The following is a 13,178-nucleotide window of genomic DNA, read 5'->3' as shown; positions in this document are numbered from 1 at the left end:
AATGTTTACCTGTTACTTTCTGCGGATTATTCAAGTTCTTGCAATAAATCTTATTTTTAAATGGAAAACAAATATACAGAATAGATATACAATTGTACTTTGCATTATTGATTCATAATTGTCAGTAGATTCCCTTAGTGTAAATAAAATTATTTTGTAACTACTTTAAAATGTTTAAAGATTAAGATGCTCTGCATATAAAAGAATGCTATAAAACATTCTTTAGAAGTAAAAAATTAATTTTTGCTAAGAAATTAAAAACTCAATGCCTTAATGGTTTATAACAACAAATATTTATTTCTTGTTCATGTTATTAAGCTAAAAACTCTGAAAGAGCCATCATAGACAGGATAACTTAAGCCCACGGTTTTTGTTTTTGTCTGTACTACACAGCTTGTGTGATTAGCTTGTGGGATCTTAGTTCCCTGACCATGGCTTGAACCCAGACCCTTAGCAGTGAAAGTGTGGAGTCCTAACTGCTAGACCACCAGGGAATTCCCCAAGCCCACTGCATTGCTTCAGTGATTTTCACCTGATATTTGAGCTTTTCATGGTAAACTAGGATTTCTGTTGAGTGCTGGCATCTTACATAACAAATGAATTTCTTTGGCCATCATAGAGTTCAATTTTGTAACTGAATTTGCCATAGTCTATAAGAGCCACTGAAAAGGATTTAGAAAGGTTGTCAACTTCATCTTTGATTTAGCTAGTTGTTTGTTTTTAGGAAAAAAATGCTGTGAGTATTTAACTTAAACTCCTTTATTCTTGCCTAAAAAAGTCCTCTTGCTGGAAAGATTGTTGCCCAAGCCCTTAGCTTCAAAAGGAAAAAAGAGGAAGGAAAATAATATTAGTCTAATCAGTCATATCTGCAGACTCAAACTTGGTGATCTTTGGGGATTTCAGGTATTTTCAAATTTGCATTATAAGGAAGAGAAAGTTATCTATTTTCTGATTCTAGTATGGTATTGAGTGTTGCTTTGTTTTTTTTCCCTCAGCTTCTATGGATGTTAGGCTAATGCTAATTGCTGTATGTTTATATAGCAGCATCTATTAGAAGAATTTCTAGTGTCTAAATAATGAGAAAGAGTTATTTTACTTTACATATACCTTTTCCTTTAATCAGGTTGATACTAACAAAGACCGATTGGTGACGCTAGAGGAATTTTTAAAAGCTACAGAAAAAAAGGAATTCTTAGAGCCAGATAGCTGGGAGGTAAGACAACCTACTTGAAATGGGATGTATGGTTCAAGAAATTTATATCAGTTTATTCCCTTTTAGCTTTTATTTGCCATTATGTTTGCATGGATAGTTTTACCATCTTGGCTTTTCACATAAAATGTCACTGTAAAATAATGAACTCGATTTCTTGAAAAGCTGTGGCAGCTGATCTCTACTAGTAATCACATTGCATGTAATTAGAAGTCTTTTTAAAATTGTGCTTAAGTGTAAAATAATGTTCATTCTTGAAAATTAAAAATATGGATACATATGAAGAGTGAAGTGGAAGTTACATGTAATTGTACCATCCAGAAGTAGACACAAATTATGCATTGTGTTATGCAAGTTTGGAAATCCTTTGTGTATTTAGTATTATGCATATATATAGCATACAGTGTATAAATAGTGTCTGTCCCATTTTTAGTTTACATATATATAAAAATTCATATCTATATATGTTTTAAATGGCTTTATACTATATAAATGACTTTGTGAAATTCTATGTTGTAAAATTTAGTGATAGTTCATGAAAAATTTCCAAAGCCATGTCTCAAAATCATCATTTAAAAAATGACAACTTAGTATGCAGTTGTGTGATAGCATAATTTTTATAGCCATTTTTCCAGGTTTAGACTTTTTTTTTTTTTTTTGCTGTGATAAATAAAATTGTGATAACTATCCATTTGTTCATGCATTTTGGGGCATCTGTGATGATTTCCCTAAGATTAATTCCTAGGAATAGAATTTTTCTCAAGTTTTATGAGAAGGTTTTAGTTTCTAAACATAGCTGCCAATTTGCTCCCCACCAAAGGTATTTGAATTTATATCATAGTTTACTGTGTATAAGTGAGTGCAGACACGTCTTGAAAAAAATGGTTGAGAGGTACTAGCCAAAGTAGACTGAAAAGAGAACACTGTCTTTTCCTATATAAAATAAAATTGCCTTTTTGGTTAGTTTGAAATAAGGTGGCCAACTGTCCTGGTTTGCGTTGGATTGAGGAATTTCCCAGGATGTGTAACTTTTCAGTGTTTTAACCTGGATGGTCTTAGACAAATTGGGACAATTGGTCATTTTAGTTTCAAATTAAATAAATCAGCTTCTTTTTTGTTTTAAGTTTTTATCTAACATTTCAGCTATTTCTGGACATTGGTGAAGAAGAAGAATGCTCAGATTATTTGAACAACAGGCACTCAAGGGATTGAGTGCTTGTGGTGAACTGGATCAATAGATAATTACATACCTTTTTCACTTTGACTTAATTTCAGATTTACAAAAAAATCTACAAGAATAAACAAGGAATTCCTGAACACCTTTTTTTTTTTTTTTGAGAGTTACACATGATGCTGCTTTAACCTTAAATACTTGAGGGTGTTTTTTCTGCAAAGATTTATCTTATATAATCACAGTAAGACTATCAATGTTACACACAATACTATTCTCTCCTCTCTAGATTTTACTGAGATTTTTGTCAATTTTCCCTTATTGTCCTTTACAAAGGAAAATCCAAGATCATGCATTGGATTTAGTTGTACTGTCTTTCTAGTGAATCTGAAAGTTTCTGAGTCTCTGTATCTCATAGCATTGATATTTCTAAAAAGTTGTTCAGTCGCCCAGTTGTGTCCGACTTTGCGACCCCATGGACTGCAGCATGCCAGGCCTCTGTGTCCCTCACCATCTCCCGAAGTTTGCCCAAGTTCATGTTCATTGCATTGGTGATGCCATCCAGCCATCTAGTCCTCCAATATCCTCTTATCCTTCTGCCCTCAATCTTTCCAAGCATCAGGGACTTTTCCAATGAGTCAGTTGTTCCCATCAGATGACCAAAATACTGGAGTTTCAGCTTCAGCATCAGTCCTGCCAACGAATATTCAGGGTTGATTTCTCTTAAGATTGACTAGTTTGATCTCCTTGCTGTCCAAGGGATTCTTAGGAGTCTCCTCCAGCACCACAGTTCAAAGGTATCAATTCTTTGGTGCTCCACCTTCTTTACGGTCCAGCTCTCACAGCCGTATGTGACCACCGGGAAGACCATAGCCTTGACTATACAGACCTTTGTCAGAGGAGTAATGTCTCTCCTTTTCAACACACTATCTAGGTTTGTTATAACCTTCCTGCCAAGAAGCAAACGTCTTCAATTTCATGGCTGCATTCACTATCTGCAGTGATTTTAGAGCCCAAGAGGAGGAAATCTGTCACTATCTCCCTCTTTTTCTCCCTCTATTTGCATGAAGTAACTGATATTTTTTAAAAGTACGCACCAGTTATTATGTGGAATGACCCTCAGTCTGAATTTGTCTGCTGTTTCTTTATGATTCCTACTTTTGGTAGGAATATCACTGAAGTGATGTTAAGTGCATCAAGAAGCATATGCTGCTGATTATTTCTATAACTGGCTAGGTTAACTTTGATTATTTGGTTAAGGTGGTGTCATCCAAGTTTACCAATGTAAAATTACTATTTTACCTTTGGTAATATGAAAAGTAACTTGTCTAATCCACTGCCAGAATCCTTAAAAGAGAATCATTCAACATCATTTCAAAAGTATTGGTAAGCACTGTTTTAATAACTTTGGAGGTACTTAACGGTTTTCTGAGGGTTAGACATTTAGGTTATTTCCAGTCTCTTATTGTTACTTAAAAAGATAGTGCTGCTATTAACACATTTTTATATAAAGTTTTTCTTTGTTCAGGTTTATTTTATAAAATAGATCCTCAATGTAGTATTACCAGGACCAAGGGAATATTTGTTAGGTTTTTGATGGGAATAATATTTACTTATTTCTTCAATCATAGGATTTACAAAAAGTTTCAGAATTGCTAATCAATATCTCTGAAAAACCAGACTTTAATATTTGTTTACATTTTTTGTCATGGTTTTAGCCTAAGCGCATATAGTCCAAATACTGTGATCACAAGTTTCTTGGATTAGTTCTTTTTTTCCCCTCCCCATTCTGTGAAGTATTTTGTTCACTTAAAAGTATTATTTATTTGTTTCTATTTGTATTCAATATGGAGAAGTTTTCTGTCTTTATGGATTTTATTTATTTATTGAACATGTGAAACATTGACATATTACCAGCAATCACATCTGTGCAAAAAAGATTTATTCAAAGAAGTATGATTTTCTTTCTCACATTTTCTTTGTCCTTACCACCCAGTTCTCTGTTTATTCTGTAGGTGACCAATCTCATTCAGTTCAGTTCAGTTGCTCAGTCCTATCCGACTCTTTGCAGCCCCATGGACTGCAGCATGCCAGGCTTCCCTGTTCATCACCAATTTCTGGAGCTTCCTCAAACTCATGTCCATCGAGTTGGTGATGCCATCCAGCGATCTTGTCCTCTGTTGTCCCCTTCTCCTCCTGCCTTCGGTCTTTCCCAGCATCAGAGTCTTTTCCACTGAGTCAGTTCTTCTCATCAGATGGCCAAAGTATTGGAGTTTCAACTTCAGCATCAGTCCTTCCAATGAAGTTCAGGACCTATTTTCTTTAGGATTGACTGGTTGGATCTCCTTGCAGTCCAAGGGACTCTCAGGAGTCTTCTCCAACACCACAGTTCAAAAACATCAGTTCTTCAGCCCTCATCTTTCTTTATAGTCCAACTCTCACATCCATACATGACTACTGGAAAAACCATAGCCTTGACTAGATGGACCTTTATTGGCAAAGTAATGTCTCTGTTTTTAATATGCTGTCTAGGTTGATCATAACTTTCCTTCCAAGGAGTAAGCGTCATTTAATTTCATGGCTGCAGTCACCATTTGCAGTTATTTTGGAGCCCCCCCCCAAAATAAAGTTAACCACTGTTTCCACTGTTTACCCATCTATTTGCCATGAAGTGATAGGACTGGGTGCCATGATCTTAGTTTTCTGAATGTTGAGCTTTAAGCCAACTTTCTCACTCTCCTCTTTCACTTTCACCAAGAGGCTCTTTAGTTCTTCACTTTCTGCCATAAAACTGGTGTCATCTGCAAATCTGAGGTTATTGATATTTCTCCTGTCAGTCTTGATTCCAGCTTGTGCTTCATCCAGCCTGGTATTTCACATAATGTACTCTGCATATAAGTTAAATAAGCAGGGTGAAAATATACAGCCTTTATGTAATCCTTTCCCAATTTGAAACCCATCTGTTGTTCCCTGTCCAGTTCTAACTGTTGCTTCTTGACCTGCATACAGGTTTCTCAGGAGGCAGGTAAGTTGGTCTGGTATTTCCATCTCTTTCAGAATTTTCCACAGTTTATTGTGATCCACATAGTCAAAGGCTTTAGCATGATCAATAAAGCAGAAATAGATGTTTTTCTGGAACTCTCTTGCTTTTTCAATGATCCTGTGGATGTTGGCAATTTGATCTCTGGTTCCTCTGCCTTTTCTAAATCCAGCTTGAACATCTGGAAGTTCACAGTTCACATACTGTTGAAGCCTCACTTGGAGAATTTTGAGCATTACTTTGCTAGCCTGTGAGATGAGTGCAATTGTGTGATAATTTGAACATTCCTTGGCATTGCCTTTCTTTGGGATTGGAATGAAAACTGATCTTTTCCAGTCCTATGGACACTGCTGAGTTTTCCAAATTTGCTGACATATTGAGTGCGGCTCTTTAACAGCATCCTCTTTTAGGATTTGAAATAGCTCAATTGGAATTCCATCACCTCCACTAGCTTTGTTTGTAGTGATGCTTCTTAAGGCCCACTTGTCTTCGCATTTCAGGATGCCTGGCTCTAGGTGAATGATCACACCATTTTGTTTATCTGGGGTATGAAGATCTTTTTTGTATAGTTGTTTTGTGTATTGTTGCCACCTCGTCTTAATATCTTCTCCTTATGTTAGGTCCATACCATTTCTGTCCTTTATTGTGCCCATCTTTGCATGAAGTGTTCCCTTGGTATCTCTAATTTTCTTGAAGAGATCTCTAGTCTTTCACATTCTATTGTTTTCATCTATTTCTTTGCACTGATCACTGAGGAATGCTTTCTTACCTGTCCTTGCTGTTCTTTGGAACTCTGCATTCCAATGGGTATATCTTTCCTTTTCTCCTTTGCCTTTAGGTTCTCTTCTTTTCTCAGCTATTTGTAAGGCCTCCTCAGACAATCATTTTGCCTTTTTACATTTCTTTTTTTGGAGATGGTCTTGATCCCTGCCTCCTGTACAATGTCACAAACCTCTGCCCATAGTTTTTCAGGCAATCTAATCCCTTGAATCTATTTGCCACTTCCACTGTATAATCATAAGGGATTTGCTTTAGGTCATACCTGAATGGTCTAGTGGTTTTCCCTACTTTCTTCAATTTCAGTCTGAATTTGGCAATAAGGAGTTCATAATCTGAGCCACAGTCAGCTCCCAGTCTTGTTTTTGCTGAGTGTATAGAACTTCTCCATCTTTGGCTTTGAGGAATATAATCAATCTGATTTTGGTATTGATCATCTGGTAATGTCCATATGTAGAGTCTTCTCTTATGCTGTTGGAAGAGGGTATTTGCTATGACCAGTGCATTCTCTTGGCAAAACTCTGTTAGCCTTTGCCCTGCTTCATTTTGTACTCCAAGGCCAAATATTCCTATTATTCCAGGTATCTCTTGACTTCCTACTTTTGCATTCCAGTCTCCTGTGATGAGAAGGACATCTTTTCTGGGTGTTAGTTCTAGAAGGTCTTGTAGGTCTTCATAGAATCATTCAACTTCAGCTTCTTCAGCATTACTGCTTGGGGGATAGACTTAGATTACTGTGATATTGAATGGTTTGCCTTGGAAACGAACAGAGATCATTCTTGTCATTTTTGAGATTGCACCCAAGTACTGCATTTCAAACTCTTTTGTTGACAATGAGGATACTCCGTTTCTTCTAAAGGATTCTTGCCCACAATAGTAGATATAATGGTCATCTGAATTAAATTTGTCCATTCCAGTCCATTTTAGTTCACTGATTCCTAAAATGTCGATGTCTCCTTTGGCCATCTCCTGTTTGACCACTTCCAATTTACCTTGATTCATGGACCAATAACCAGTCTCAGTAGTTTCTGGAGTTTTCCTTCCTGTCATACTTTTTGCCCAGATAAAATATAAGTATATATTTTCTTTTTCCCCTTCTTTCTTACCCCAAAGATATAATACTATAGATATTCTTTTGTACTTTGTTAACGACAGAATTTGAAAACTGAATCAGAGCTTTTTGTTTTATTTCTAAGGTTATTCTTTTCTCATTTTTTTTGTCTTTTAGACATTGGACCAGCAACAGTTCTTCACAGAGGAAGAACTGAAGGAATATGAAAATCTTATCTCTGTACAAGAAAGTAAACTTAAGGAAAAGGCAGATGAGCTTCAGAAACAAAAAGAAGACCTACAACGTCAGCATGAACAACTTGAGGCTCAGAAGCTGGAATACCATCAGGTGGTATTTTGTAAAAGACTTGTGGCATTAAAAAGGATTCTAGGGTCTTTGCTACATACCTCTGTTTTTGTACTATAATATTTAAATTAGATGTTATATTTTAAATTTTATTATTTTTTAAATGGCATTGTTGACTGCCCTAAATTTTATTATTTTTTTAATATAAATTTATTTATTTTAATTGGAGACTAATTACTTTACAATATTGTATTGGTTTTGCCATACAGCAACACAAATCTGCCACGGGTGTACACGTATTCCCCATCCTGAACCGCCCTCCCAGCTCCCTCCCCATACCATCCCTCTGGGTCATCCCAGTACACCAGCCCCAAGCATCCTGTCTCCTGCATTGAACCTGGACTGGTGATTTTTTTCATATATGATATTATACATGTTTCAATGCCATTCTCCTAAATCATCCCACCCTCTTCCTCTCCCATAGAGTACAAAAGACTGTTCTATACATCTGTATCTCTTTTGCTGTCTCACATACAGGGTTATCGTTACCATCTTTCTAAATTCCCTGTATATACGTTAGTATACTGTATTGGTGTTTTTCTTTCTGGCTTACTTCACTCTGTATAATAGACTCCAGTTTCATCCACCTCATTAGAATGGATTCAAATGTATTCTTTTTAGTGGCTGAGTAATACTCCACTGTGTATATGTACCACAGCTTTCTTATCCATTCATCTGCTGATGGACATCTAGGTTGCTTCCATGTCCTGGCTATTATAAACAGTGCTGCGATGAACATTGGGGTACACGTGTCTCTTTCAGTTCTGGTTTCCTCAGTGTGTATGCCCAGTAGTGGGATTGCTGGGTCATAAGGCAATTTCCAGTTTTTTAAGGAATCTCCACACTGTTCTCCATAGTGGCTGTACTAGTTTGCATTCCCACCAACAGTGTAAGAGGGTTCCCTTTTCTCCATACCCTCTCCAGCATTTATTGCTTGTAGACTTCTAGATAACAGCCATTCTGACTGGCGTGAAATGGTACCTCATTGTGGTTTTGATTTGCATTTCTCTGATAATGAGTGATGTTGAGCATCTTTTCATGTGTTTGTTAGCCATCTGTATGTCTTCTCTGGAGAAATGTCTGTTTAGTTCTTTGGCCCATTTTTTGATTGGGTCGTTTATTTTTCTGAAATTGAGCTGCAGGAGTTGCTTGCATATTTTTGAGATTAGTTGTTTGTCAGTTGCTTCATTTGCTATTATTTTCTCCCATTCTGAAGGCTGTCTTTTCACCTTACTTATAGTTTCCTTTTTTGTGCAGAAGCTTTTAATTTTAATTAGGTCCCATTTGTTTACTTTTGCTTTTATTTCCAATATTCTTGGAGGTGGGTCACGGAGGATCCTGCTGTGATTTACGTCGGAGAGTGTTTTGCCGATGTTCTCCTCTAGGAGTTTTATAGTTTCTGGTCTTATGTTTAGATCTTTAATCTATTTTGAGTTTGTTTTTGTGTATGGTGTTAGAAAGTGTTCTAGTTTCATTCTTTTACAAGTGGTTGACCAGTTTTCCCAGTACCACTTGTTAAAGAGATTGTCTTTTCTCCATTGTATATTCTTGTCCCTTTGTCAAAGATAAGGTGTCCATAGGTGTGTGGATTTATCTCTGGGCTTTCTGTTTTGTTCCATTGATCTATATGTCTGTCTTTGTGCCAGTACCATACTGTCTTGATGACTGGCTTTGCAGTAGAGCCTGAAGTCAGGCAGGTTGATTCCTCCAGTTCCATTCTTCTTTCTCAGGATTGCTTTGGCTATTCGAGGTTTTTTGTATTTCCATACAAACTGTGAAATTATTTGTTCTAGTTCTCTGAAAAATACTGTTGGTAGCTTGATAGGGATTGCATTGAATCTATAGATTGCTTTGGGTAGTATACTCATTTTCACTATACTGATTCTTCTGATCCATGAACATGGTATATTTCTCCATCTATTAGTGTCCTCTCTGATTTCTTTCACCAGTGTTTTATAGTTTTCTATATAACTATAGGTTATATAGGTCTTTCGTTTCTTTAGGTAGATATATTCCTAAGTATTTTATTCTTTTCGTTGCAATGGTGAATGGAATTTTTTCCTTAATTTTTCTTTCTATTTTCTCATTATTAGTGTATAGGAATGCAAGGGATATCTGTGTGTTGATTTTATATCCTGCAACTTTACTATATTCATTGATTAGTAATTTTCTGGTGGAGTCTTCAGGGTTTTCTATGTAGAGGATCATGTCATCTGCAAACAGTGAGAGTTTTATTCTTCTTTTCCAATTTGGATTCCTTTTATTTCTTTTTCTGCTCTGATTGCTGTGGCCAAAACTTTTAAAACTGTTTGTGGTGGTGAAAGTGGGCACCTTTGTCTTATTCCTGACTTTAGGGGAAATGCTTTCAGTTTTTCACTAGTGAGGATAATATTTGCTGTGGGTTTGTCATATATAGCTTTTATTATGTTGAGGTATGTTCCTTCTATTCCTGCTTTCTGGAGAGTTTTTATCATAAGTGGATGTTGGATTTTGTCAAAGGCTTTCTCTGTATCTATTGAGATGATCATATGGCTTTTATTTTTCAATTTGTTAATGAGGTTTATTACATTGATTGATTTGCAGATATTGAAGAATCTTTGCATCCCTGGGATAAAGCCCACTTGGTCATGGTGTATGATCTTTTTAATGTGTTGTTGGATTCTGATTGCTAGAATTTTGTTAAGGATTTTTGCATCTATGTTCATCAGTGATATTGGCCTATAGTTTTCTTTTTTTGTGGCATCTTTGTCAGGTTTTGGTATTAGGGTGATGGTGGTCTCATAGAATGAGTTTGGAAGTTTACCTTCCTCTGCAATTTTCTGGAAGAGTTTGAGTAGGATAGATGTTAGCTCTTCTCTAAATTTTTGGTAGAATTCAACTGTAAAGCTATCTGGACCTGGGCTTTTGTTTGCTGAAAGATTTCTGATTACAGTTTCAATTTCTGTGCTTGTGATGGGTCTGTTAAGATTTTCTATTTCTTCCTGGTTCAGTTTTGGAAAGTTGTACTTTTCTAAGAATTTGTCCATTTCTTCCAAGTTGTTCATTTTATTGGCATATAATTGCTGATAGTAGTTGCCCTAAATTTTAGAATGTGAATATCTCATTTTGGAAAACAATTTTTAGTTAGTTTGTTGTCCTTTGGCAAAGGTCATCCATAGCAGAGAAAATAATACTTACTTTTAAGACATTCTTTTTCCATTCACTAGGTTGTACAGCAGATGGAACAAAAAAAATTACAACAGATTTCCCCATCAGCACCTGGTGGAGAATCAAAGATTTAGCCACGTATGTAATTTTGTTTGTTTGAGAAAATTTTAAAAAATGGAATAAATAGAAATTTACTTTTGTTACAAATACATATTCAAATCACTAATATCTGTGCTACTTTCTCTTTATGTGTAGAAACAGAGCAATTTGTATTATAGAAAAATGAAAATGCCTCTAAAATCTTTATATACTAGTACATTTCAAAAGCTATGTAATTTGATAGCCATATACATGGTAAAATGATTTTTTTCAATATTACTCATAATTCTTCCTAATCAATTATTGATATTATCAGAGAACAGGTTTTTAGATTGTGATCTGTGGTTAAGCATAGTTAAGAAACAAATACTCAATATGTCTATGTATAAAATAATATTTAGAGTAAAGGAAGATACCTTTAAAATAAGGGCATATATTTTTCTTTTGTACAGACATTTAAAGTTTGAAGTCCACCAGAACTTGGAAGAAAATTGTTGAATCATCATCTGTGTCATCTTTTTGCCTCCCTTCCTTCTTCTCTGCTCAATAAATATTTTAAAGCATATGTGGAATAAAGGAAGATACTTTTTAAATGGGAACATATTTCTTTTAACACAGATATTTAAGGATTGAAGCCTATCAGAACCAGGAAGGAAACAAACTCAATACCTGCTGTCATTTTCATACCTCCCTTCTTTTCCCCTTGTTCTCCTTTAGTTATTTAATTAAGCAGCCTATGCCATAATTTAATGAAATTATTAGTAACTATTTAAGTGAGAAAGTTACATCCATTGCTTTTAAAATAAATTGCTTTCACTTATTCATAAAGATAGATACTCTTATGGGTGCTTATCATCCCCTCTCTCAATAAAAGTCTCTTTGATATTAATGATTCTTCTCCTGAGAATACCATAGTATTCCCCAGTGTTTGCTGGTAACTTTTTCCTGAAACTTTTAACTTTCAGCAATACTAACTGATAGAAATTCTTCTAACAAACAGCTTCTCCTACCCCTTAAGGTCATTTTTCATTTACAATATTTTTGCATTATGCTCTATCATTGAAGATCAGGTTTTGCTACATGTAACAGAAAAGCCAAAGAGAATGCTGGTTTAACTAAAGAAGAGTTTTTGCCTTTTATATATAAGAAATCTGTAAGTAGGTAGTGTCCAGGTTCCCATCTTTCTGCTCTGCTCTCCTCGTTGCATGGTTTTTATTCTCAAGTTATTTCATTTTCATTGTCCAAAGTGGCTTTTGGAAGCAGTGGGCAAAGGGCAACCAAAGGAAATTTCCCCAGCTGAGTCAGCGTCCTGGATTCAGCTTTCCCAGAGCATTTGAATTTATATCTCGTTGGCCAGAGCTGTGTCACATTGCCATCTAGCTGCTAGGGAAGCTGAGAAATCCAGTGTAAGTGAGGCCAGCTAAAAATTAGGATTCTTTAGGTAGGGAAAAATTCTGTTTCAGAAGGGAAAGGGGAATATTTGATGGGCAACTACAGCTCTGAAAACTTAATCAGCCTTTTGGTGACCTAAATATCTGTGTACATTCTTCTGAAACAGAGAACGCTGACTTCCCCTACCACAAAAGGAAACCACCAAAATCGAATCCATTAATAACTGTAACACAAAGCGTATGATATCTGAGTATAGTCCCCTTCATGAGGATAGAATGTGGTTTCTTACGTTCCCACCACTTGCAAACTAAAAAGCAGCGTGTCTGCCCCCTGAGCCCCATATGCATAATGAAATAGGTACAGGGTAACTGCAGCAAAATCAACCTTTTAGAAAAGAGGAAAACAGGAAACATAGCAGTCATACATCCATGGAAATTTAAAAAAAAAATACTCTGTGGCAAAACTAGCAAGGTGCTAATAGCTCTCTGCTCTGTCCATAAATACATTCTTTGGCTTTTCTATCAGGCAACCCCTGCTTCACCTTTCTGGGAGGAACTCCCTCATCTTATATCCTCAGGGGCCCTTGGCATTGCCCTCTAGGATGTTTTTATTGCCCAGTAACCTTCAAGGACACAAGTGGCCTTTGGAAAGTGTCCCCTTCTTGAAAAGTGGACAGCTTTCACACTTTTCTTCCTGTTATTATGGGTTTAGGGCCTTGGGAATTGTTTTAGAAAGTTACAGCTGTTTCAGCTTGGGCTTAGGGTTTTTATTTGTATTTTGTTTTCTTCTGCTTTTTGGCAAAACAGTTCCCTAAAAACTTAGTAGGTCTCTGGTCAGTTTTCTTTAATTATTACCATGAGAAAGCACAAAGATCTTATCACAATTACTTTTAACAAAGAACCTCATCTTTTACTTGCTGGCCTCT

General features: G+C 35.9%; 1 protein-coding gene across 4 annotated transcripts in view; it reads left to right on the top strand.

Annotated features, from left to right (window-relative positions):
* Positions 1 to 11,426, top strand: part of NUCB2 (nucleobindin 2) — a 42,127-nt gene extending 30,701 nt beyond the window's left edge. For 2 of the 4 annotated variants that reach the window (XM_042233020.1, XM_012095668.3), the window contains 4 exons: positions 1,124 to 1,213; positions 7,427 to 7,597; positions 10,822 to 10,900; positions 11,314 to 11,426. In XM_042233020.1, coding sequence (XP_042088954.1) covers positions 1,124 to 1,213; positions 7,427 to 7,597; positions 10,822 to 10,896 — 336 coding nt within the window. In that variant the 3' untranslated portion in view covers positions 10,897 to 10,900; positions 11,314 to 11,426. Of the gene's footprint in view, positions 1 to 1,123; positions 1,214 to 7,426 lie in introns of all 4 variants that reach the window. The other 2 variants (XM_060399823.1, XM_060399822.1) reach the window with 1 other exon arrangement.
* The last annotated feature ends 1,752 nt before the right edge of the window (positions 11,427 to 13,178 follow it).

Source organism: Ovis aries, chromosome 15 (genome assembly GCF_016772045.2).
Source record: "Ovis aries strain OAR_USU_Benz2616 breed Rambouillet chromosome 15, ARS-UI_Ramb_v3.0, whole genome shotgun sequence".
NCBI lineage: Eukaryota > Metazoa > Chordata > Mammalia > Artiodactyla > Bovidae > Ovis > Ovis aries.
The sequence above is the reverse complement of the archived record's forward strand: the minus strand, read 5'-3'. Positions and strand labels throughout refer to the sequence as shown.